At 44.5% G+C, this 25,038-nt stretch overlaps 1 protein-coding gene across 9 annotated transcripts in view; it reads left to right on the top strand.

The window, feature by feature from the left end:
• Window positions 1-25,038, top strand: part of gramd1ba (GRAM domain containing 1Ba) — a 561,758-nt gene that overhangs the window by 524,125 nt on the left and 12,595 nt on the right. For all 9 annotated transcript variants that reach the window (XM_070894375.1, XM_070894372.1, XM_070894374.1 and 6 more), the window contains 8 exons: window positions 59-215; window positions 3,672-3,849; window positions 4,523-4,561; window positions 6,731-6,874; window positions 14,383-14,501; window positions 15,007-15,149; window positions 20,347-20,450; window positions 21,689-21,892. In XM_070894375.1, the coding sequence (XP_070750476.1) occupies window positions 59-215; window positions 3,672-3,849; window positions 4,523-4,561; window positions 6,731-6,874; window positions 14,383-14,501; window positions 15,007-15,149; window positions 20,347-20,450; window positions 21,689-21,892 (1,088 nt within the window). The remainder of the gene's footprint in view (window positions 1-58; window positions 216-3,671; window positions 3,850-4,522; window positions 4,562-6,730; window positions 6,875-14,382; window positions 14,502-15,006; window positions 15,150-20,346; window positions 20,451-21,688; window positions 21,893-25,038) is intronic.

Genomic DNA, 25,038 nt, shown 5'->3' with positions numbered 1-25,038 from the left:
GAAATATATGTCAGTATTTAATTGTCATATGAAATGGTGTGCGTTCTGTTTCTGGCAGGTTCTGCGAAGAGATCCCAGTGGAAGAAGTAGAGGTGAATGATAACTCGTCTAAAAGCAGCATAGAAGTAAAGACAGATGCCAGTCCACAGATGCACAAGAAGTCAGTCACGAACAGCACACTAACCTCTACAGGGAGCAGTGAGGCTCCTGCCTCAGTATGTGAATACTCAGACATTTTCAATTCACTGTCAGAAAATCAATTTATTACAACAAAATATTAACAATATAATTCAGAAATATGAAAAAATCCTCTCAACAAAGACTGCAAGTCTTTCTGAAATACTAAAAGCAATGTCAACTTGAAGAAAGTTTAATGACAATACTGGAATTGAGGAGAATTAAAATAATGTGTCCACTGCCTATATATTAATTTATTTTAAACTTATTTGTGACTAACTCTAGTGGCTCACTTGGTAAAGTCAACACACAAAGAACCATACAAACCTGAGAGGCTGTCCAGGAAACATTACAGTGCCATAATCACTGTCATCATATGCATTTCCAACACTCCCCTCTGCCGCCCCCCCCACACCCCACACCCCACGAGCTGTTTTGGCCTCCCTATCCTCTAAAGAATTAATTTAGCCTTAAATGCAATATTTATTTCAATTCAGATGAATCAGATTTAAGAATCAAGCATAAGAGATAATAGCATTCTAAACCACTGTCTGGAAGACTGAAAATGGCATACTGATGTTTAGCAATGTAATGTCTTCGCCTCCAATATGCTTTCAGTTGCATCTTTAGAGCATACATGGCCTTAAGATCCCAGCTTTTATTTCGAGATTATGTTGAGTTAGGTGATCTCAGCCACGGTGGCAGTAGGGGAATTCCAATTGAGCACATTAGCCCTGGCCAAGGGAGGCGAAATCACTCCAATTCCTACTGCGAATTGCTATTTAGTGAGTCTTGCTGGAAAATGCCCCTATGTGGATAGCTGGTAAGGACAGGAACAAATTCAGTTGTGATGTCTCAATGGATAAATAGCTTATCAACAGTCATTGACTAGGGTTGCCACTAGGCTGAGAGACCAGAAGATGCTTTTGGAACCCTACTGCAGCAGGAGTCAATGCATTCTGGAGAGGAGGAATAGGGAAATTTAGCAATTAAAAGCCTTATTATAAAAGCCTTAATAAGCACCACCTTATCGCAAATACTTATTTTTAATTCAACTTTTAAAATACTTCAACTTTTTGATCTCTTGCATGTAGTCGGTATGAGATCATGTCATTGCATCAGTAATCAGACGTGTCCAATAAATCCAACATTCTACACTGAAAGTAGATTTTAGGTGAAAAACTCCGGAAAGTTGAATTTGCAATACATCAAACTGTTCCCCATTCTCGTCACCATGGAGTTTTAAAGATGCACTATTTGGCAATCTTAAGCCTTCCTGGAAAACTTTGCAAGAAAGCAACAATGTCCCTTTAAGCTAGTAATTGGTACTAATTTAACACATTCAGTTGCTGTTCTTGGCTCTTTTGGTAGGGACTGGGCATCTGTTTTATGTAGCCCTTAGGGGTTCCTTTACTAATCTGCCTCCTCCGTCCCTCCTACCACCTATAGCACTGTGAGGGTAGCTCTAGAAAATCTGCATACCTCCAGCCCTTTCCTGCAGGGCTAACCCACCTAACCTACGGAACCTTATTTGCAGCACTAACTTTGTAACTTAAGCTTAATTAGTTTATGTTGATCCTAAGCTTTATTAGTTTATGTCATTCCTAAACTTTGTTAGTTTATGCCACTCCTAAGCTTTATTAGTTTATATTAATCCTCTAGTTATGACTTTGGTAAGAGGAGCAGCACCCCTAAATAGCAGCACTTTAGTGCCTGCTCTTGATCAGTGGCGATGGCAGTATTTATTAGATGTACAGGATTTGGATGTAGAATTGATATATTTTGCTCAGAACTTGGAATCGATCTGAGAATCAGACACTGGGCTGGACTCACGTTGCTTCAAAGTTGAGAAGTTTGCTTATAGTTCATTTACAAAACAGACATGGGATTGTTCTGAATTTATATGTAAATCATCATAATCTCACTAGAACGTCTAATTGTGCAACTTAGCCCTGAGAGACCTGGGTTGAACAGATGGAACATGGGCATATAATTTAATGAGCTTCACTGAGAAACATCAGCTAGAGCGAGCAGCTACAATGTAAATGACATTAACTCCCTATTACTTGACATTATAATGGGGTAGACTGTTTGAGCTCCCAACAAACAGTGGCGTGGAGCAGTAAGACATCAGTTTGGCTCCACTCCATTGAATTGTCAATATTGGCTGCACTGCTGTGGCAAGCAATGTGGAGTTCAGTGTTCACCTGTAAGTGACACAAATGTGGAGAGTCACTGGTCCACTCGTACTATCGAGCAGTCAGTTAAAGAGTAATTTTCTCAGTCCTCTGCCACTATTGGTACATGATCTGAAGAAATTTGAATAGGAACAAGGCAGAAATATAGAAATGGGTATTTGATATCCCAATGGCCAATGGCATGCAGAAAACAAGCTCAGGCAGCGGAAGGAGCAAGTGGCAAACCAGTCCCACCTACACTTTCCTTCAACAACTGTCTGTCCCACCTGTGACAGAGACTGTAATTCCCATAATGGACTGTTCAGTCACCTAAGAACTCATTTTTAGAGTGGAAGCAAGTCTTCCTCGATCTCGAGGGACAGCCTATGATGATGGCTCACAGATTAAGTTTCTAAGCTCTATATATTAGGAGGGTCCCAGGATTGAGCCCTGGTTTGCGCTGAGTTAGCTGATTTTACCTGAAGCAGCAGAAGCAGTGATATAGTCGGCCTCCGAGATCTAGATTAAAGGAGGGGAAAATTAGCTCAGGTTCTTGTTCCTAATTGTCAAACAACTATTCCTACTGAAAGAGGGCGTGTGCAGACGTGTGGCCGGGGCAGGATTGAACACGACTGGACCAAGATTATCTGGTCTACATGCACCCTAATCATCAGTCCTTAAAGGGATCACTGGAGGCTGCCACCAAAAAGATAAGTCTTAAGTCTTAAAAAAAAACTTACCTTAATATAGAGCCAGTAATGTTGCACCCAGCTCCATATTTAAACTATGGGCCACTACCCCCACTACCAATTGCCTCCCCGCTTTCCCCAGACTCCACTTAGGCCCTTGATGTTCTGTAAGGTGGGCTAATTTTCCATGGTCCTGCCGCCAGCCTCATTCGGCGTGTGCTTGCGGATTATGCTCTGGTTCAAGCGCGATCCGATTTCTAGGCTCGAGTTCATTGAAATAGGCATAAACAAATAAAGAAAAGTCAGTTTAATCCAACAGGAGATTCTCATTGCAAGGAAGATATTGGCTGATGTGAGGAACACATTTAGATTTTATGCAGTTTAAAAAAAAATGATTGATCAACTTCAGGTAAGTATCATTAATGGAAGAATTAACAAATCTGAATTTTAAGGATACCAGGCCGATTTAAAACCAGGAGAATAAACCTTATTGCAACAATGTGGGGGAGGGAGAATGGAATCATAACCATATACAGTATCTAAACAGGTCTAAATGGTATATTCGATTTCACAAAGGCTTTCAAAACCCACACTGCAAATTGAATTTCTCTTATTTCTGGTGTCATAGTTTGATGGTATTCTGGCAGAGGAGGAAGTTGATTGTCACCTCGAAGGTGAAATTGCAGCCCTTCAGGCCATCGACAAGAACGAAATCAGTTTGCCAGTAAACTCTCCTTCTCTGGACTTCAATGATAATGAGGACATTCCAACAGAGCTAAGCGACTCCTCTGAAACGCATGACGAGGGTATGTCATTATCTCAGTGTATCTGCTGTCACTTTCAACATGTCTGAGCAGGTTTTCTACCACTGCCCATCTGAAAGCTGGATTGGACTGAGAGTGTGGGCAGGGGACATCAGCAAACCATGATTAGAAAGAGATTTTATTCATCAGTAAATACTGTGTAGGGCCTTTGAAACTGATCACACGATATTGATCACGTGATATTGATCGACCATCATGCTGAAAATGTGAACTTTGTGGGGATTATTTTAAATTAGCCAAGGCATGTTTACTTAATTTTATCCAGCTTAATCTGTTTTAAAAACTGCACAGGGGCCGAGCCCCCTCAGCTAGGGAGAGAAAAGAGCAGTCAGAGTTTTTCAAAAATAAAATAAAATTCTGCATGTAAAATAGAGCACAATGTGCCATTTCAAAAATGTGTTTAGATTTCTCTTTCATTTTTTATAAAATATTCAGGAGCCGCTTGGTTTATTTTCAGTATATTTTGATGACCTCAGAAACATACACACGAGCAGAATTTGGAATGCTTGCTCGACCATTCTTTCACGAATCGAATCAGAAATATTTGACACAAAATACAGTTGGAAGCTGTGATGATAACTCGTCTAAGCATAGCACTCATTACAAGATTTTGTCCTATTTTCACTTTTATTTTTCCTGTCTCCATTCATTTCAGTGGGACTAACTACAGCTGATTTTAAAAAACTGAAAACAGGTATGGAACCACTGAGTTTAAAGAAAAACAATTTTTTTTAAAGATTTTAAGATTATTTAATAAATCTTTTTGTGTCTTGTGAATACTAAAAAGACAGGTTTCATACCAATAAGGGGAATTCAACCCAATTTAAAATAAATGGTCAAGTTTAATAGTATATTCAGAAACACAGACCTCTGCACTGTCTCAAGATATTGGAAATTAGCACTGTTGTATAAATTATGCTTTCCCAGAATCAACTCATCCTGTATCATGTGCAGGACAGGAACCTCTGAATCATATGGCTTAATTACAGAATCACTCCATAGCATCTTTTCTAAATTGCGTATTGGTAAAGCGTGGCAGACACCCCTTGCCATGTACCTAAGATTCATCCTTTCAGTCAGTGGTGCCGTCTTTCGGATGAGACGTTAAACCGAGGCCCCGTTTGCGCTCTCAGATGGACGTAAAAGATCCCGTGTCACTATTTCGAAGAAGAGCAGGGGAGTTATCCCCGATAGCCTGGTCAATATTTATTCCTCAATCAACAAAACAAAACCAGCTTATTTTGTCATTTTCACATTGCTGTTTGTGGGAGCTTACTGTAAACAAATTGGCTGCTGCGTTTCCCACATTACAACAGTGACTACACTTCAAATGTACTTAATTGGTTGTAAAGCGCTTTGAGACATCCGGTGGTCATCAAAGACCCTATATAATTGCAAGTCTTTCTTTTTTTAAACATGTAAAGCATACTCCTACTGTAGAACCATTCACTTGCAACATAAGGTTTCCACAGGCAGCATTATTGCTTCCTCTTCCCCTTGCTCTCACAGTGTCTACCAATTAACTGTTTAGCAATATTTTTCCCTCCAAGTGTTTTGAAACCGACCCCAATGGGGTGTAATGCGTCCCAGATGGATTCGCATTTCTGGTATAAAAAAGAAAGTTTTTTTTAATTGAGGCAGGTTTTCTTTTTAATTGCTGGCATTAAAAAAGGAAAGGTAACTATCACAATCTTTGTGGAAACCTGCCATAATTTTACAAAATATAGAATAATAAGCAAAGTAAAGGGTTGTGTTGGTGAGTAGACTGTTCACATTTTCCAATTTTAAATGGGGTTAAAGTTCCCTTTAATTTCTTCCAAATAAAATGGACCGTTTTTCTGCATGTGACAAAAGCTGTTAAATGATTAAGTTATTGCATTTGTAATGCTGCTTTCATTTTGTAAAATTTCTCAGTCCCAAGTGAGTTGCAGGTTGTTGTTACAAGTATGAAGCAATTGGGACGCAACATCACCAGTGCAATATTCTTTTTATTTTAAATCTCTTGTTATAGCGCATGGTCCTTTCTACCTGATTTAAACTCAGCCCCAAAGTTGACACATGATGTGGATCACTAACTGATAATCAATTGGAGCAAGATGTCAGTTCAAAAAAAAAATAGCTACTTTAATGATCATGTTGGAGTAGACTTTCACAAATGGTCATAGAGTAAGAGTGGTGATAAACTAGAATAGCGTACAGGTTGGTGGTTACAGGACAGCACCAAATTTTAAACTGACTGTTCTTTTACTTCTGGGCCAAAGGGTTAAATCCAACCCAGAGAGGGAAGTATATCCTGTATGGTAGTTGTAGGGATGTAGGTGTTCGCTGACAATACTAGTATCGTCAATAGTAGCTGAGGTGTGGTCAGTGATCTTACGCATATCTCTCAGAGAAGATAATAGTGAGTGTATATTAATGTTATATATTTGGGTTTCTCCCCTCCTATGTATGTCATCTTTCTTATTACTTCTGTCTGGAAAACAATCTAGTATTTCTCAAGTAACTATGAGGAGCTAGAGGAAGTCTGTTTTTGTTCAGTTGAGCAATGAAGGACCCCACAAGAAATATTGCAAGCAAAAATGCAGCTGAAAGGGATTAGATTGAATGATAAGAACAGGAGACTAAACCATCTGAAGCTCTCTGTAACAGGTCCACAGTTTTGCTATTTAGTTGCTGAACTAATGTAGCCATGCATGAGTGACTGTAAATCCGGATGTGAAATTGAATTAAGGGAAATGTTCAGCACAAAATTTCAAAGCTGTTACTGTAATCTTCAGCCAACTGTATGTTTGGTTTGTTTTTTGCAGGCTGGGGTGCATCTATGTCTAACTTTATTTTCACATCTCTTCCTGCCTTATTCCAGGAGAAGTACAGGCATTCTATGAAGACCTCAATGGCCGACAATACATTAATGAGGTTTTTCATGTCAATGTGGACAGGCTGTACGATCTACTCTTCACTGACTCCCAGTTTCTACGAGATTTCTTTGAGCAGCGAAGGTTCACTGGTAAACTAGTTTTCATTATACCTTGGGTAGACTGAAGCTGTGCAGTTATACCTGGAGAGCTCAGTGTTTCCAAGACAATGGTACTCTTTCGTATGAATGAGAAGAACTGGGAATAGGTTTCCTTTTACTCAAACCTTAATATTACTATTCAGCATAAAGATGAAATGTATACATTCAAGCTATTTAAATCCTGAAGAAAATTAACAGAAAAAAAGATTCAAATTACTGTCCCAAAGTCTAATTAATAATAATAGATCTCCTGTCGTATTGCTCATGATAACTTGGAGGGTATGGAAAACACTGGAGATAGCAGCATCATACCAATTAATAGTGCATTATTCTGCTGCTAAGCTACAGCTGTATTTAACCCTTCGAAGCCACAACTGTTATAATAGCAGCATCCTGAAGTCAATTTGCTGGCCTCCCACATGCTACCCTATGTAAACTAGAAGTGATCCAAAACTCGGCTACCCATGTCCTAACTCGCACCAGGTCCCACTCACACATCACCCCTATGCTTGCTGACCTACATTGACTCCCGGTTAAGCAACGCCTCGATTTCAAAATTCTTATCCTTGTTTTCAAATCCCTCCATGGCCTCGCCCCTCCCTATCTCTGTAATCTCCTCCAGCCCCACAACCCCCGCAAGATATCTGCGCTGCTCTAATTCTGCCCTCTTGGGCATCCCTGATTATAATCACCCAACCATTGGTGGCCATGCCTTCTGTTGCCTTGGCCCTAAGCTCTGGAATTCCCTGCCTAAACCTCTCCGCCTCTCTACCTCTCTTTCCTCCTTCAAAACGCTTCTTAAAACCTCCCTCTTTGACCAAGCTTTTGGTCACCTGCTCTAATTTCTCCTTACGTGGTATCAATTTCTTTGTCTTATCATACTTCTGTGAAGCACCTTGGGATATTTCACTATGTTAAAGGCGCTATATAAATACAAGTTGTTATTGTTAAGTGCTGTTGTAAAGCAAACTTACAGATTGGCAGGTACTTGAAAATTCCCAACTTCAGATCAGAAGAAACCAACATGAAACAACTGCCTTTATTTTTTTCTGTTAAATTTTTGACACTTTAAAGTGGTGCATCTGAAGTATGACAGACACAAAAAAATCAAATGTCGCACTCCAGCAAGGGCCCACCATTTTAGGTCCCTTTGTCTCCAGGCTGCTGTGGTGACATCACTGATGGTGCAGGAGTGGTACACTTCCTGGATCATCTGTATTGATTTTCTTTAATGAGATATTTAATCTCAAAACAATCAGCAGAAATGCATGGTCAAACAATACTGGAACATATTTGTGCACAGAGTTCTTAAAGAGCACTAACTACCGTGAAAAAAATATTTGCCAACCCTTCTACAGTTTACAGATGAGGCAGCGACAGGTTGTACCAAAACATGGTGCCACATCACTTTCTTATGATGACAAAAATAACACGTAGCTCTTTTCCCAGACATTAAAATGTTTACTTTTGATAACTTGAATTGTGACATTTAAAGTGTGATAAACACCATTTTTTTTTACACGTACTAATCAGTTGCCCATGGTGTTGTACAGGGGATTCACGGCCAAGTGTAGTCTTCAGGTGAAGTGAGATTATAGGACAGGGAATAATTAGATCACGGCCTGTAAGCGTAATTCAGTCACCATTTTAAAGTCATCCATTCCATCTGCATTTATATATGGTGCTTCGATTTTAGATTATTCATAATTAATGTGCAAAATTTATTGCAATTTGGGAAGCAGAGAAATAGAGTTGGTTGGAAGATAGGGGGCTAGAAGTTGCCCCTCGCTGCCGGGACTTCCCGCGCCCTGCCCAGAAGTCCCACTCCCGACACGGAATTGGGCCATACGTACCTCAAAGGAAGTGGAGGGCTGTCTCCAGCGCTCCGCTTTCTTTGAGGGGTGTTCCCGAGGCGATAGTGCTGATGAGTTCAGTGCTGCGTGGAGCAGGCCACCGCTATGCGGATGCTAGGCATAGCACTGATGCACTACTTCGCCTCTCCCCTTCTATTAAAGGCGAGGTCTACTGCACACTCTGCAGGCCCTTTGGTGGCCAGAAGGGACACAATCGACTGGGCCAGGCTGCACGATGACGGCGCAGTCGACGCTCGGGCTGACCCAAGAGTCGGCTGACAAATAAAGATGGCGCCCCGGGGTGCTAAAGGCCTCCCATTTAAGGGGCACCCCAGCAGCGAATGTCTCACAGCCCGGTGGCAATTTCCCTTCCGGCGTGGAAAAGGGTCCGGGCGGTGAGGTGTTGGCGCGCACGACGATGACATAATCGCCGGTTGCGCGCCGGCTCAGCGAGCTAATCGAGGGGCGCAGTGCTACCGGGATAGCGCCTGCAAAACCTCCTGGGCAATTTCCTTGGAGGCACTCACAGGGCTATAAAAAGAGGCAGTCTCGCCCAGGAACTTTTCTGTAGTATGGGCTGAGGAAATGGAGATATAAAACTGAAGCACTACAATGCCACTTCTGGTGGGAGGGTGTAATTACAATGTGATAAATTTACGCAGGTGATAAATTTACGCAGGCGGTAAATGTGTCAAGGTAGGAATTTATAAAGGAAGGATAGACAGAAAGGAAAAGGAGTTGAGGTAGCATTGCTGGTTAAAGAGGAAATTAATGCAATAGTAAGGAAGGACATTAGCTTGGATGATGTGGAATCTGTATAAGTGGAGCTGCGGAATACCAAAGGGCAGAAAACGCTAGTGGGAGTTGTGTACGGACCACCAAACAGTAGTAGTGAGGTTGGGGACAGCATCAAAAAAGAAATTAGGGATGCGTGCAATAAAGATACAGCAGTTATCATGGGTGACTTTAATCTACATAAGATTGGGCTAACCAAACTGGTAGCAATGTGGTGGAGCAGGATTTCCTGGAGTGTATTAGGGATGGTTTTCTAAACCAATATGTCGAGGAAACAACTCGAGGGCTGACCATCCTAGAAGGGTGATATGTAATGGGAAAGGACTAATTAGCAATCTCGTTGTGCGAGGCCCCTTGGGGAAGAGCGCCCATAATATGATAGAATTCTTTATTAAGATGGAGAGTGACACAGTTAATTCAGAGACGAGGGTCCTGAACTTAAGGAAAGGTAACTTCGATGGTATGAGGCGTGAATTGGCTAGAATAGACTGGCGAATGATACTTAAAGGGTTGACGGTGGATAGGCAATGGCAAACATTTAAAGATCACATGGATGAACTTCAGCAATTGTACATCCCTGTCTGGAGTAAAAATAAAACAGGGAAGGTGGCTCAACTGTGGCTAACAAGGGAAATTAAGGATAGTGTTAAATCCAAGGAAGAGGCATATAAATTGGCCAGAAAAAGCAGCAAACCTGAGGACTGGGAGAAATTTAGAATTCAGCAGAGGAGGACAAAGGGTTTAATTAGGAGGGGGAAAATAGAGTATGAGAGGAAGCTTGCTGGGAACATAAAAACTGACTGCAAAAGCTTCTATAGATATGTGAATAGAAAAAGATTAGTGAAGACAAACGTAGGTCCCTTGCAGTCAGAATCAGGTGAATTTATAATGGGGAACAAAGAAATGGCAGACCAGTTGAACAAATACTTGGGTCTGTCTTCGCGAAGGAAGACACAAAAAAACCTTCCGGGAAATTGATGGGATTGAAGGCCGATAAATCCCCGGGGCCTGATAGTCTGCATCCCAGAGTACTTAAGGAAGTGTCCCTAGAAATAGTGGATGCATTGATGATCATTTTCCAACAGTCTATCGACTCTGGATCAGTTCCTATGGACTGGAGGGTAGCTAATGTAACACCACTTTTTAAAAAAGGAGGGAGAGAGAAAACAGGTAATTATAGACCGGTTAGCCTGTCATCAGTAGTGGGGAAACTGTTGTAATCAATTATTAAAGATGAAATAGCAGCGCATTTGGAAAGCAGTGACAGGTTCGGTCCAAGTCAGCATGGATTTATGAAAGGGAAATTATGCTTGACAAATCTTCTAGAATTTTTTGAGGATGTAACTAATAGAGTGGACAAGGGAGAACCAGTGGATGTGGTGTATTTGGACTTTCAAAAGGCTTTTGACAAGATCCCACACGAGAGATTGGTGTACAAAATTAAAGCATATGGTATTGGGGGTAATGTACTGATGTGGATAGAGAACTGGTTGGCAGACAGGAAGCAGAGAGTCAGGATAAATGGGTCCTTTTCAGAATGGCAGGCAGTGACTAGTGGGGTGCCGCAGGGCTCAGGGCTGGAACCCCAGCTATTTACAATATACATTAATGATTTAGATGAAGGAATTGAGTGTAATATCTCCAAGTTTGCAGATGACACTAAGCTGGGTGGCGGTGTGAGCTGTGAGGAGGACGCTAAGAGGCTGCAGGGTGACTTGGACAGGTTAGGTGAGTGGGCAAATGCATGGCAGATGCAGTATAATGTGGATAAATGTGAGGTTATCCACTTTGGGGGCAAAAACACGAAGGCAGAATATTATCTGAATGGCGGCAGATTAGTAAAAGGGGAGGTGCAACGCGACCTGGGTGTCATGGTACATCAGTCATTGAAAGTTGGCATGCAGGTACAGCAGATGGTGAAGAAGGCAAATGGTATGTTGGCCTTCATAGCTAGAGGATTTGTGTATAGGAGCAGGGAGGTCTTAATGCAATTCTACAGGGCCTTGGTGAGGCCTCACCTGGAATATTGTGTTCAGTTTTGGTCTCCTAATCTGAGGAAGGACGTTCTTGCTATTGAGGAAGTGCAGCGAAGGTTCACCAGACTGATTCCCGGGATGGCAGAGATTGAACTGACTAGGCCTGTATTCACTGGAGTTCAGAAGATTGAGAGGGTATCTCATAGAAACACATAAAATTCTGACGGGACTGGACAGGTTAGGTGCAGGAAGAATGGGCTCAAGTTTTGGACCGCCGCTAGAACGGCGCACATCAGAGAGTCCCGCCTAATTTGTAGAACAAAGATTGCGCCAAATACTTATCTCGCGATTCTCAGATAGCTGTAGGCCCGTTTCCAGCTCGGCGCGGCGCAGCAAGAGCTGCTGGGGGCGGAGCTACAGCCCTGCGCCAAAAACAGTGCCAGCAGCTGCACCCGTGCGCAGTAGCTCCTGGCCCTCCCAGAGCATCCTGTCTCCGGGCGATGACCCTATCACTGGCCGAAGGGACGTCGTCCCTATCCCTGGCCGAATGGCCTGGCGCATCTTACCTCGCCGGCGGGGCCGCCCACCCGGCATCTCGCTGGGGGTGGGCCCCGCCCAAAGTGTTATCGCCGTTGGCGGCATGCATCATCTGAGTGTGGGCCCCACTTGGGGCCCGAAGTCCTCGGCGGGGCCCGTTCAGCTTTCCCCCCCCCACCCCCGGCTCTCTTCCACGCGCCCCCCCCTTTCTCCCCCCCCCCCACTCTTTCCCTCCTCCTGCTCTCTTTCCCTCCTCCTGCTTTCTTTCCCTCCTCCTGCTCTCTTTCCCTCCTCCCGCTCTTTTCTCTCCCCTGCTCTCTTCTCCCCCTCCACCCCCTGCTCTCTTCTCCTTCCCCCCCCCCCGCGCTCTCTTTCTCTCCGCGCTCTCTTTCCCTCCGCGCTCTCTTTCCCTCCGCGCTCTCTTTCCCTCCGCGCTCTCTTTCCCTCCGCGCTCTCTTTCCCTCCGCGCTCTCTTTCCCTCCGCGCTCTCTTTCCCTCCGCGCTCTCTTTCCCTCCGCGCTCTCTTTCCCTCCGCGCTCTCGTTCCCTCCGCGCTCTCTTCTCCCGCACCCCCAGCTCTCTTCTTCCCCCCCCCGCTCTCTTCTTCCCCCCCCCCCACTCTCTTCTTCCTCCCCCCCTACTCTCTTCTCCTCCCCCCGCTCTCTTCTCCTCCCCCCGCTCTCTTCTTCCCCCCGCACTCTTCTCCCTCCCCCTGCTCTCTTCTCCCCCCCCGCTCTCTTCTTCCCCCCCCCGCTCTCTTCTTCCCCCCCCGCTCTCTTCTTCCCCCCCCGCTCTCTTCTCCCCCCCCCCCGCTCTCTTCTCCCCCCCTCTCTTCTCCCCCCCCTCTTTTCCCCCCGCACTCTTCTCCCCCCCCCCCCCGCGCTCTGTGCTCCTCCACCCCACGCGCTCTCTTCTCCCCCCCCCCACCCGCTCTCTCTCTGACCCCCGCCCGCTCTCGCTCCACCCCCCACCACTCTCCCTTTCCCCCCGCCCTCTCTCTTCCACCCCTCTCTCTTCCGCCCCTCGCTGTCAGAAACACAGAGAGACACTGACAGAGACAGAATGAGAGACACTGACAGAGAGAGAGAGAGAGCGACATGGGGGTGGGGGAGCATCCCAGCACACTGTTGGAGTGCTCCCGGTGCTGCAGTAGGTGAGTAGAAATAATTTTTTATTTATTGATTGATTTTTTATTATTCTTTTTCTTTTTTTCTTTTTTTGATTGATTTAATGGTTGATTTATTGATTTAGTTATCATTTATTATTGATGATGGCTCTTTATTTGTAAAAGTGAAGTGTTTAATGTTTGTAAACTTCCCTCTTTTCCCCCCCCCCCCCCCCCCCAGCCAATCTCTCGTTCCCTAGGCCTGATTTATAAGTGTAGGTAAGGTTTTTCTGAGCGTAGAAAAATCTACACTTGCTCCATTCTAAGTTAGTTTGGAGTAAGTTTTCGCTGCCAAAACTTGCAAACAGGCGTAAGTGGCTGGACACGCCCCCTTTTGGAAAAAAAATCTGTTCTAAAATGAAACTATTCTAACTCACTAGAACTGGAGCAAACTAAATGCCGAGAATTGCAATTTCTAAGATGCTCCATTCTAACCTAGTTGCTCCAAAAAAATAGGAGCAACTCAGGCCGAAACTTGAGCCCATTGTTCCCGGTGTTGAGGAAGTCCAGAACCAGTGGACACAGTCTAAGGATAAGGGGTAAGCCATTTAGGACTGATGAGAAGAAACTTCTTCACTCAGAGAGTTGTTAACCTGTGGCATTCTCTACTGCAGAGAGTTGTTGATGCCAGTTCATTGGATATATTCAGGAGGGAGTTAGATATGGCCGTTACGGCTAAAGGGATCAAGAGGTATGGAGAGAAAGCAGGAAAAGGGTACTGAGGTGAATAATCAGCCATGATCTTATTGAATGGCAGTGCAGGCTCGAAGGGCTGAATGGCCTACTCCTGCAGCTATTTTCGATAATGTGAAATATTGACACAAGTGTGACAAAACCATGACAACATGAAGTGAGGCTTTGTGGACAGGAAGTGCAAACAGCTATAAGATTTTTAACATATGACAGATAATACATTCACAAATGTTTCAAGGGGAACAAAAAACAAATTTCTTGCTTCATCAAAAATCTTTTATTTCAGATTAGTTCACCTTGCTGCTTTTGTGACATCACTGACAGAGGTGTTTAATAAATACACCAATTCTATCTGTGTAAGCTGAAATTGAATACTTATATTAGCCACAATGAAACCTGCTGCTGCATACCTTGCATTCCAGATTAAGGCTCGTGAAAGATGAAGGATGGCCTGTAATGCTGATTTTTTCTCTCTCTCCAGACATGGTTAGTCATCCCTGGAAGAAGGAGGTTAACGGCAATCAGACCCGAGTGATACTGTACACTATTGCTCTCTCAAACCCACTTGCGCCAAAAACTGCCACAGTCACCGAGACCCAGGTGAGACTTACCCAACGATGTTGGCATTAGCTGTGGTCTTGCTCACATCCTAAACACTTTCCAGAGTTGGCCTCTGATTCCTGAACCAGTGTTGTTGGAGCAAATACGTCCTGTCATCTCAGTACAATCTCGAGGCATATTTATACTCCCAACAACTGCCAGGACTAATTTCATGAGACTATAGTTAGCTGCAGTATACTCCAGCCTATTTCATCCCAACCTAGATATTAAAAAGATATTTGCTGTTGACAGCAAGTTGTTACAGTGAGTATTTTAGGGCACTGTAAGATAATACACTCCGGGCTGCTGTCAACTAGATAGGAGCCAGTCATTTCAAACTTCACCAAGCCAAAATAGTTCACTAGTTTGGAATAATATTGTTTAATATCAACTGCGGAGGACTGATCTTGGAGCAAGCAGTTACCATTTGCAATGTATACCCCAGAGCAACCTTCCATTGGAAATAATGTGATTTGTGTCCATTGAAGCTTTTTTTTAATCACAGACTTTGTACAAAGCCAGCCAGGAGAGTGAGTGTTATGTGATCGATGCGGAGGTGATCACACATGATGTTCCATATCATGATTACTTCTACACAATCAACAGATACAGCCTTACACGGGTGGCAAAAAACAAAAGCAGGCTGAGGTAAGGAAGCTACTCTTCTTGATTTAGTTGTTTCTATACAGAAACATGCTAAGTTTCACCCCATGGCGACTTTCAAAGAAAGAAAACTTGCATTTATATAGCGCCTTTCACGACCACCGGAAGTCTCAAAGCGCTTTACAGCCAATTAAGTACTTTTGGACTGTTGTCACTGTTATAATGTGGCAAACGCAGCAGCCAACTTGCACACAGCAAACTCCCACAAACAGCAATGTGAAAATCACCAGATAATCTGGTTTTGTTATGTTGATTGAGAAATAAATATTGGCCAGAACACCGGGGATAACTCCCCTGCTCTTCTTTGAAATAGTGCCATGGAATCTTTTATGTCCACCTGAGAGGGCAGACGGGGCCTCGGTTTAATGTTTCATCCGTAAGACCTCAAGACAGTGCACCTGGTAGTGTAGCACTCCCTCAACACTGCAGTGTCGGCCTAGATTTATGTGCTCAAGTTCCTGGAGATGGACTTGAGCCCCACAACCTTCTGACTTAAAGGCAAGTGTGCTACACACTGAGCCGCAACTGACACTTCAAGTGTAGCAAGTGTCACAAAAGGGTCTGCAATCCTATTTTCTATGTTTCTATGTTTCACATTTTTGCCTTTCTTCCCTCAAGCGAGCATCATTTAACACCACCCTCTGCCAAAGGAGGTAATCATGCATCCACTAATTTTAGCTAAGTGGAATCTGAATGGAGCTGAAATGGATCCTCAGCCGTGCGATGTTATGTTTTTAGACTGTTAATTCGATAGTAGCCTCATGGTCAGAGCCTACGACCACCCCTGTGGATGTGCCATTGCTCCCTAAAAACCAACATGCCCCTTTATACGCCCAATATTTGAAACATAGCAAGTTGAGAGATAAGTAGAAACTCTTGTCCCTGTATTTGTCTTATTGGAAACATCACGAGCCTTCTCATGGTCTCCTATATTTTGGAAAGCAATAGAAGAAACAATCTTTATCATACCATAAACTACCAAACTAATTACTGATAACCAATAGCAAAGACAGTACTGAAGATTGCAGCATTTTCTAGACCATATTTATTCCTCCTTGAATAACAAAATAGTAAGCATTTGTTAAACCCTTTACTAATATTCTTATTAATTCTGGACCTGAGATAGTATCCCTTAACAATAACCTTCCATGATAATATTTGCCTTTTCCCCCATGGAGCATTCTACTACTTGAACTACTACTTCTTGGTAATGGAAATATGGAACTCTTTCTTCCCCCTAACCCCCCCCCCCCAAAAAAAAATGCTGTGGAGGGTACATCAGTTGAAAACTTAAAAACTTAGATTGATAGATTTTGTTAGGTAAGGGGATTAAGGGTTACGGAGCCAAGGCAGCTAGGTAGAACTAAAATTCAGATCAGAATGATTTAATGGAATGGCAGAACAGGCTCGAGGGGCTGAATGGCCGACTCTTGTTCCTTTTATTCTACTTCCTTCTGATGGCCTCAGAAAAAACCGCTCCCTGAGATGTGTCCGAGTACCCTTTGACGTTTGACAAGGAAGAAACGAGATCAAAATGTATCTATCAAAACCAAGTGGCCAACCACTTGTATATGTAAAGGTACATGGAATCTCTGCAGTCCCCGCGAATCAATAGTGTCTACCTAATAAACGCCAGACCCATCTGACTACAAATTCCTTTCATCTTTATGGACCATTCGCAGAACAAAGCAAGCCATTGTGCCAAATTATTCAGAATTGAATCACATCTACACAATGAGTTTTACAAGCAAAATGTATTTGCGTGGGAATAACGCCCGGGCCCTGACATTCACGGTCCCGGGAAGAACCTGTATTGCCCGTTTGCGGCGGCCATTCGTCGAAATCGAATGGCCATCGTTTTGGGCTCAACCGGCTGCCCCGACGTAAATTCGGCCTGGGAGGTCTTGCAGTGGTGTGGGGTTTGCAGCGCTAAAAGTGCGCACCGCTGCCGCTCCGCCCCCGGACCCATTTTCACCGTTAAGAAGCCGGCCCTATAGCTGACGGTGCCCCTGCTAGCTTTTAGGGCTGGTGCAGAGTGGCAGAGATCTCGGAGCCGTGGGGAGTGGAGAGAGACAAGAAGGTAAGATCCAAACCTGAAGATGGGTCAGAAGCTCCCCGGAGTCCTCGAAGTAATGGCAGCTGAGTCGGTCTCAGAAAAGTCTGGTAAAAGATCATCGGGGGGGAGATTAGCAAGCTCCGGACGGGGTGAGATCCCGGAGCCAGCTCCGTTTTGCTCAGCAACAAGTTCAGGAGCCTCCTCAGTGGACCGGAGGAGTTCAGCACAGAATCCGCACTAGAGGGTGGGGGGTGAGAGAGAGAGAGAAGGGAGGGAGCAAATGAGAAAGGAGAAAGAGATAGAAGTGAGGAAAGGGAATGAGAAACAAAGAGAAAATTTGATTGGGAGAGAGAGAAATAGGAATAGAGAAAGAGAAAATTGGAAAAAAAACTTGAGAGAGAAATAGAGATCCCGAGGTTCACAGAGAGAAAAGGGAAATCTCAATCCAGGGGCTCAGACTGGAAACGTTGCCACAGCTCAGCATTCCGCACGGTAACAAATGGGAATCTGTTCAACCTCCGCCACCTCCAGGCTAGATCCAAGGTTATCCCAGCCTCTGTCATCGAACTACAGTACGAAGACGCCGCTTGCGTCTGCGCACACTTGGAGGCCAAACTTCAAGCCACCGTCAACATCTTCACCGAGGCGTATGAAAGCATAGGCCTTACACTAAAGATCCTCTATCAACCTGACCCTGCCACACAGCACTGCCCCCCGCTTATCAAAATCCACGGTGACGCCTTGGACAACGTGGACCATTTTCCATACCTCGGGAGCGTACTGTCAGCAAGGGCAGACATCGATGACAAGGTCCAACAATGCCTTCAGTGTGCCAGCGCAGCCTTCGGTCACCTAAGGAAGAGTGTTTGAAGATCAGGACCTCAAATCTGGCACCAAGCTTATGGTCTACAGGGCAATAGTGATACCTGCCCTCCTATATGGCTCAGAGACGTGGACTATATACAGCAGACACCTCAAAGCACTGGAGAAGTACCATCAACGCTGCCTCCGCAAGATCCTGCAAATCCATTGGGAGGACAGACGCACCAACATCAGTGTTCTCGCCCAGGCCAACATCTCCAGCATTGAAGCACTGACCGCGCTCGATCAGCTCCGCTGGACGGGCCACATTGTCCGCATGCCTGACACGAGACTCCCAAAACAAGCGCTCGTCTCGGAGCCTCGACACGGCAAGCGAGCCCCAGATGGGCAGAGGAACCGTTTCAAGGACAACCCTCAAAGCCAACTTGATAAAGTGCAACATCCCCACCGGCACCTGGGAATCCCTGGCCCAAGACCACCCAAAGTGAAGGAAGATTATCCGGGAGGGCGCTTAGCACCTCGAGTCTCATCGCCGAGAGCAACCAGAAACCAAGCGCAGACAGCGGAAGGAGCATTCGACAACCCAGGCTCCCCACCCATCCTTTCCTTCAACCACTGTCTGCCCTTCCTGTGACAGAGACTGTAGGTCCCACATTGAACTCTTTAGTCACCTGAGAACTCACTTTTAGAGTGGAAGAAAGTCATCCTCGACTCTAAGGGACTGCCTATGATGATGATGCTCACCGCACATTATACAGCAGCCCAGATATAGGTACGAAAAATAAAGATTTAATACATAATCAATATAGCTACAAACAACTACCAGAACAATAAACAGTGCAGAAAAATAACATATAAACATCATTTACCACCCTTGTGATTTCCTTATAACCCCTCTTACGTGTGCCTAACCTGTGACTTTGCCTCAGTGTCTCCCCTGGGTCTGGGAAGCCTGCTGTCTTCCCTGTGTGGAAGCTGCAGATGTCCTTCTAGGATGCCCTCAAGCAGCTTTGGGCCTGGAAGGGCCGGCTGGAGATTGGTCAACACCCTCTGGCTTGGCTCGGGCAAGGCCATGTGTGGAGGCACTGGCGGAGTGACAGGTCTGGGGACAAGAATGCTGTGAGCTGGAGGAAGTGCATCATCCATATCCTGATCCGAGGAGCCTGAGTAACTCACCAGGGGCTGCACAATCCCACCACCACCAATCTGAGGGAGCTCAGGTCGGTGCTGTGGCAGCACACCGGAAGGTCCCACATGGCCCATGGTGGACCCAGCCGCGAAAGCAACACTGAAGTCTCGGGGCGCATCCAGCTGAGACTGCATGCGAGCAGCCACAGTCTGAAAGCCACCAGATATGACAGCACTTGGATGCTCCGTCAACTCTTGCAGAGCCGCGGTCATCCTCTCCAAAGCAGCACCGATACGCTCATTCCCTCGCGCCTGTGCTGTAATGGCAGTTGCCACATCACCCGAAGGGTGAATTTCCCGTGGGAATAACACCCCAATTAAGACTGCAAATTTCAACTTTGCAGGGCTAATAAGACTGGAACATTTTTTTTGTGATCAAAATGCTGAACTTGGATCCAATGGCCGCTGCAAACTTTGTGGCGCTAATCGGGGAAAAAAGGCCTTAACACCACCAGCTTTCTGGCTGCACTGAATTTCGCCCCCCTGTATTTTCAATTGAATATGTAAACCATGGATTTTATCTGCAGTGCCGGTGACTAAAATTTTAAGACTTAAGATTAGAAGTGCGACCTAAACTCCTGTTAATCACAGGAGGATCTCTGGTTCTACATTATTGTACACCTGCATTAAAGCATGTGTTAAATAAAGAGCAATGGCTGACCCCTAAAGAATCTGCCACCTGACTTGAGATGGGGTTTCTCAGCTCTCCTGACGGAGGAGCAATCTACATTAGATCAAAGATACCCTTCTTTGTCAAACTGCAAGGTGAATATTGGTCCTTGCTGTATGGTGGTGAGTACACAGTGGTTTAGGGAAAAAAATGGCAGGTCAGAACTAGATGAATCTCAGTTATTTTGTATTCAGAGTGACTTTAAGGCTCATCCTAATATCTCTTTCGGTGCCTCCCAAACTGGCTGCACTAGCAGTAGTCATTAACCTGCTGAGAGTAAGATCCCATTCAGTCACACTGATCTATGGTAAATGTAATAATTTTCATCACATATTTGCCATAGTGTTGGAGATTGCACATGTACGTGAAGAAAAGTAAGGTTTTGAAAAATAATCGAACTGCAGAAGTATGCTTCAATGGATTAACTGTTAACTTCTTATTTCCAGGATATCTACAGAACTAAAGTATAGGAAACAGCCGTGGGGGTTGGTGAAATCGTTCATTGAGAAGAATTTCTGGAGTGGTTTAGATGACTACTTTCGACATTTAGGTGAGCAAAATTAAATTTTCTCCCCTCCTCTCTCATTGCTGGAGTACAGATTCATGGGTTCTGCCAGACATGTGGTACCTCATCTAAGTGGCTATTTTTCATGTATAAGCCTAAGAGTGAGTGTTGGTAAGCTAATTTACCCATGTGGCCACCACAGCTAAACTCGATCCTCTGCGTATTCAACATCCACCAGTGCAGTTTGCTGTAAAGGTCACTGGATATTGTTCAGGCGTGTGAACTTGAGTAGATTTACCCCCTCACTACTGCAGGGTGCTAAAGCCAATGCTGCCACGATTAAGATCAGCAAAGACCGAGGAGCAAAGCTTTGTTCTTGGTAAAGAACTTTATTCTGAGCAGGTGTGAACAATTTAGGCCCGCATCTATTTTTCTTTGAACAATTGAAGGCTGCAAAACACATTATAAAATTATGACCTGCGAGTTGTAATAATGCTTCTAATATTTTTTTGAGCAGTACAATGGTGAATGCTAATTGTTTCCACATTTACCATGATAATTGCTGAGATCACAACAAGCCAGGACAGTTGTATTGAGATGGCAGTTAGTAAGACCCAAACTTCTCCATGATCGAATGTATGCTCTAACTTTATATGTGAACTTCTGCACATAATGGGCACATGTGCAGAACATAAGAAATAGGAGCAGGAGTAGGCCACCCGGCCCTTCAAGCTTGCTCGCCATTCAATAAGATCATGGCCGATCTGATCATGGACTCAGCTCCACTTCCCTGCCCGCTCCCCATAACCCTTTATTCCCCTATCGCTCAAAAATTTGTCTATCTCCGCCTTAAATATATTCAATGACCCAGCTTCCACAGCTCTCTGGGGCAGAGAATTCCATAGACCTACAACCCTCTGAGAGAAGAAATTCCTCCTCATCTCAGTCTCAGAATAAGGGGTTGCCCATTTAAAACTATGTCCCCTAATTTTAGTTCCCCTATGAGTGGAAATATCCTCTCTGTATCCACCTTGTCGAGCCTCCTCATTGTCTTATATGTTTCGATAAGATCACCTCTCATACTTCTGAACTCCAATGAGTATAGGCCCAACCTACTCAACCTATCTTCATAAGTCAACCTCCTCATCTCCGGAATCAACGGGTTAATCAAGGGATCGTGAATAAATGGGCTCAATTCTGCACAACATGATATTTAATCAGATAAGACTCTGTTTTCTTTGATTTACTACAGCTTGAAAACATTCCCATTTTGGTATCCACAGATATTGAGCTCGCAAAAGTAGAGAAACAATATGCTGCTGAACTGCACAGGCAATCTCCAAAAGAAAAACCCAACAAATCGTCCACAATTCGGCGGAGAAAACGGCCTCACATTCACGTGCGAAGCCAACACCTCGACGAAACAGTCAGCCCTGTTACTACGCCGACTGACGAAGAGGTGGTCCAGAGGATTAAACATGTGGCAGGTAAAATCGAAAATGGAGAAGGCATGCCAGTGGTGGGAACATTCCTTGAGTGCCCTTTAGTTTCTTTGTCACTTTGAGTTTCAGCACACAAGCTCTGATCCAAAGGGCATCGCAATCTTCCTCCTGATTATTCCAGACAAACACTTCCCTGAATGAGAACGCACAGGACGATCAATGATGTTTACTAGCCGACTATGTTCTTAATTATGTTTTATACGTTTTATCCGCTGGAATAATCACTTGGAAGGGGTGTAAACTTTGTCAAAAATAAATTGCACTTTTTATCGCAAGCAAATCCATTAACCGGACTTGAGGCCTGATGGACTTTGGTGCCACTGCTATAAAATACTTCTCTGCATTTGTGTCATATATGACCCTGAAATGAGCTTCCGACTACATATGCGTGCCATAACTAAGACCACTTATTTCCACCTCCATAACATCGCCCGTCTCCGCCCTTGCCTCAGCTCATCTGCTGCTGAAATCCTCATTCTTACCATAGTCACCTCTAGCCTTGACTATTCCAACACACTCCTAACTGGCCTCGCATGTTCTACCCTACGTACACTTGAGGTCATCTAAAACTCGGCTGCCCTTGTCCTAACTCGCACCAAGTTTCATTCACCCATCATCCCTGTGCTCGCTGACCTACATTGGCTCCTGGTTAAGCAACATCTCGATTTTAAAATTCTCATCTTTCTTTTCAAAGCCATAGTCTCGCCTGTCCCTATCTCTGTAATCTCCTTCAGCCCCACAACCCCCCCCGAGATATTTGCGCTCCTCTAATTCTATCCTCTTGAGCATCCCAGATTTTAATCGCTCCACCATTGATGGCTGTGCCTTTAGCTACCTGGGCTCTAAGTTCTGGAATTCCCTCCCTAAACCTCGCCACCTCACTACCTCTCTCTTTTCCTTCAAGAGTCGCCTTAAAATCTATCTCTTTGACCAAGCTTTTGGTCATCTGCCCTAATTTCTCCTGACTCGTGTCAAATTTTGTTTAACAGTCCTGTGAAGCGCCTCGGGACATTTTACTACGTTGTTGTTGATTGCCACTCAGTAATTATTTCAACATTCTCCTGTTTCTGTCTACATGAAACATTCACTCATCTTCTGTCTGGTACAGCCCTCCACGATCCTACTGGATCACAGGAGTGTTAAACCACCTCCAATCCCAACTCCATGCAACCCCCCTGCCCTTAACCCGCATTTTTACATTAAAAATAAAAGCATGCTTTACGTATAATTTAGGATGGACGTGAATTATGGGCATACACATGTGATGTGGCTAAAATAATTCATATGAGAGTTATGCACCCTATGACCATAAGTAACCCATTCTCACTATATATTCCCCATGTGTTTCGTAAAGGGATTTCCTCCTCAGAATTATCTGGAGACATTTCATTTATTTACAAACTGCTCTATAGGTCACCTAGTGATGACATTACCTCAAAACCCATCTTGCTAGAGTTAGACAGACATTTTCCTGCACCCTTGAACTCAACATTTTTTTTGTGCCATAAGTTGCTGGATGTGCGAACTGATAACAGCGCAGCCAGGGAAACTGGGCGTCTGGGAATGTATGTGGTCAGTGCCTCGATGCTGGGGATGTTGGCCTGAGCGAGAATACTGACGTTGGTGCGTCTATCCTCCCAGTGAATTTGCAGGATCTTGCGGAGGCAACGCTGGTGGTACTTCTCCAGCGGTTTGAGGTGTCTACTGTATATGGTTCATGTCTCTTAGTCATATAGGAGGGCGGGTATCACTACAGCGGGGCCACATCGTCTGGATGCCCAACACGAGACTCCCAAAGCAAGCGCTCTTCTCGGAACTCCTACACGGCAAGCGAGCCCCAGGTGGGGAGAGGAAACATTTTAAGAACATGCTCAAAACCTCCTTGATAAAGTGCAACATCCCACCGGCACTTGGGAATCCCTGGCCCAAGATCACCCTAAGTGGAGGAAGAGCATCTGGGAGGGCATTGAGAACATCGAGTCTCATCGCTGAGAGCATGCAGAAATCAAGCGCAGGCAGCGGAAGGAGCATGCGGCAAACCAGACTCCCCCACCACCCTTTCCTTCAACCACTGTCTGTCCCACCTCTGACAGAGATAATAATTCCCGTGTTGGACTGTACAGTCACCTGAGAACTCTTAGAGTGGAAGCAAGTCTTCCTCGATTTCGAGGGATGCATCTGGGACCTTGTTGAATGACAGGACCAACAGGGTACCTCCTTCATCAATGAGATTTAATGATTGAGAAAGAAACAGAGAAACAACTGAGAAGGAGGGTAAATTAGAGTCAAATCAGGTACAGAAAGATAAATAGAGGGTAAGAAAAATTGAATTGAGTGAGAGAGAAAAAAGAGACAGAAAAGAAAAGTAGGGAAAAAAACTAAATTCAAAATTTCCAGAATATTTTAACAACAATTTATTACAGGCCGGAATGAGACTTAACAGTTTAAGTTGTTCCATTTCTGGGCTGGAGAGGTTTATTTGCAATGCATGAACAATTATCATGCTGTTAAAAGGATGTTTATGTTGTTAATTATGAGCCCTAACTTTATGTGGCAAGTTTATTGGGCAATTAATGTGCAAATCCAGCAAGTTCTTAAAAATAACAGGGTGCTAAGGGCCAGATGTCGTTTGTATGAGGCAAATGACGAAGCGATGTAAATTGACCGGCGAGTTCTGGAGATTTACAGTTCACGGCGCATTTCTTCATCCCCTGAACTTGCTGGCTGATTTGTGCATTAAAACGGCGTGCATCGTTAACACGGCATTACTTTTCCAAGTTGATTTGGCCCATTACTTTAACGCTGTGCTTTTGTTCCAGTAAGCTTTTATCTCTGCACTCAGTTGGCTACCAAATTATAATATTACATGGAGAAATTTAATCAGGTTACTTGGAAGTGTATCAATTCCTCGGGCTGGATTTTCGGCTTCGCTCATTTCGAGGCGGTAATGGCGGCGGGGTGGTAAAGTTTGTGCCCAGGAATAGTTTGCGCCTCAATCAGCAAAATTCAGCAGCTGGGCCCTGAGTGTGGGGGGAAGCGCTAAGAGAGATGGATGTTGCACAACTCTCTTAGAGCGCTAGACCGGCTGAGCAAGCGAAAATCCTGAGCTTAAATAGCTGGCCTCGGAGTGC

This window comes from Pristiophorus japonicus, chromosome 11, assembly GCF_044704955.1.
Source record: "Pristiophorus japonicus isolate sPriJap1 chromosome 11, sPriJap1.hap1, whole genome shotgun sequence".
Taxonomy (NCBI): Eukaryota; Metazoa; Chordata; class Chondrichthyes; family Pristiophoridae; genus Pristiophorus; species Pristiophorus japonicus.
The sequence above is the reverse complement of the archived record's forward strand: the minus strand, read 5'-3'. Positions and strand labels throughout refer to the sequence as shown.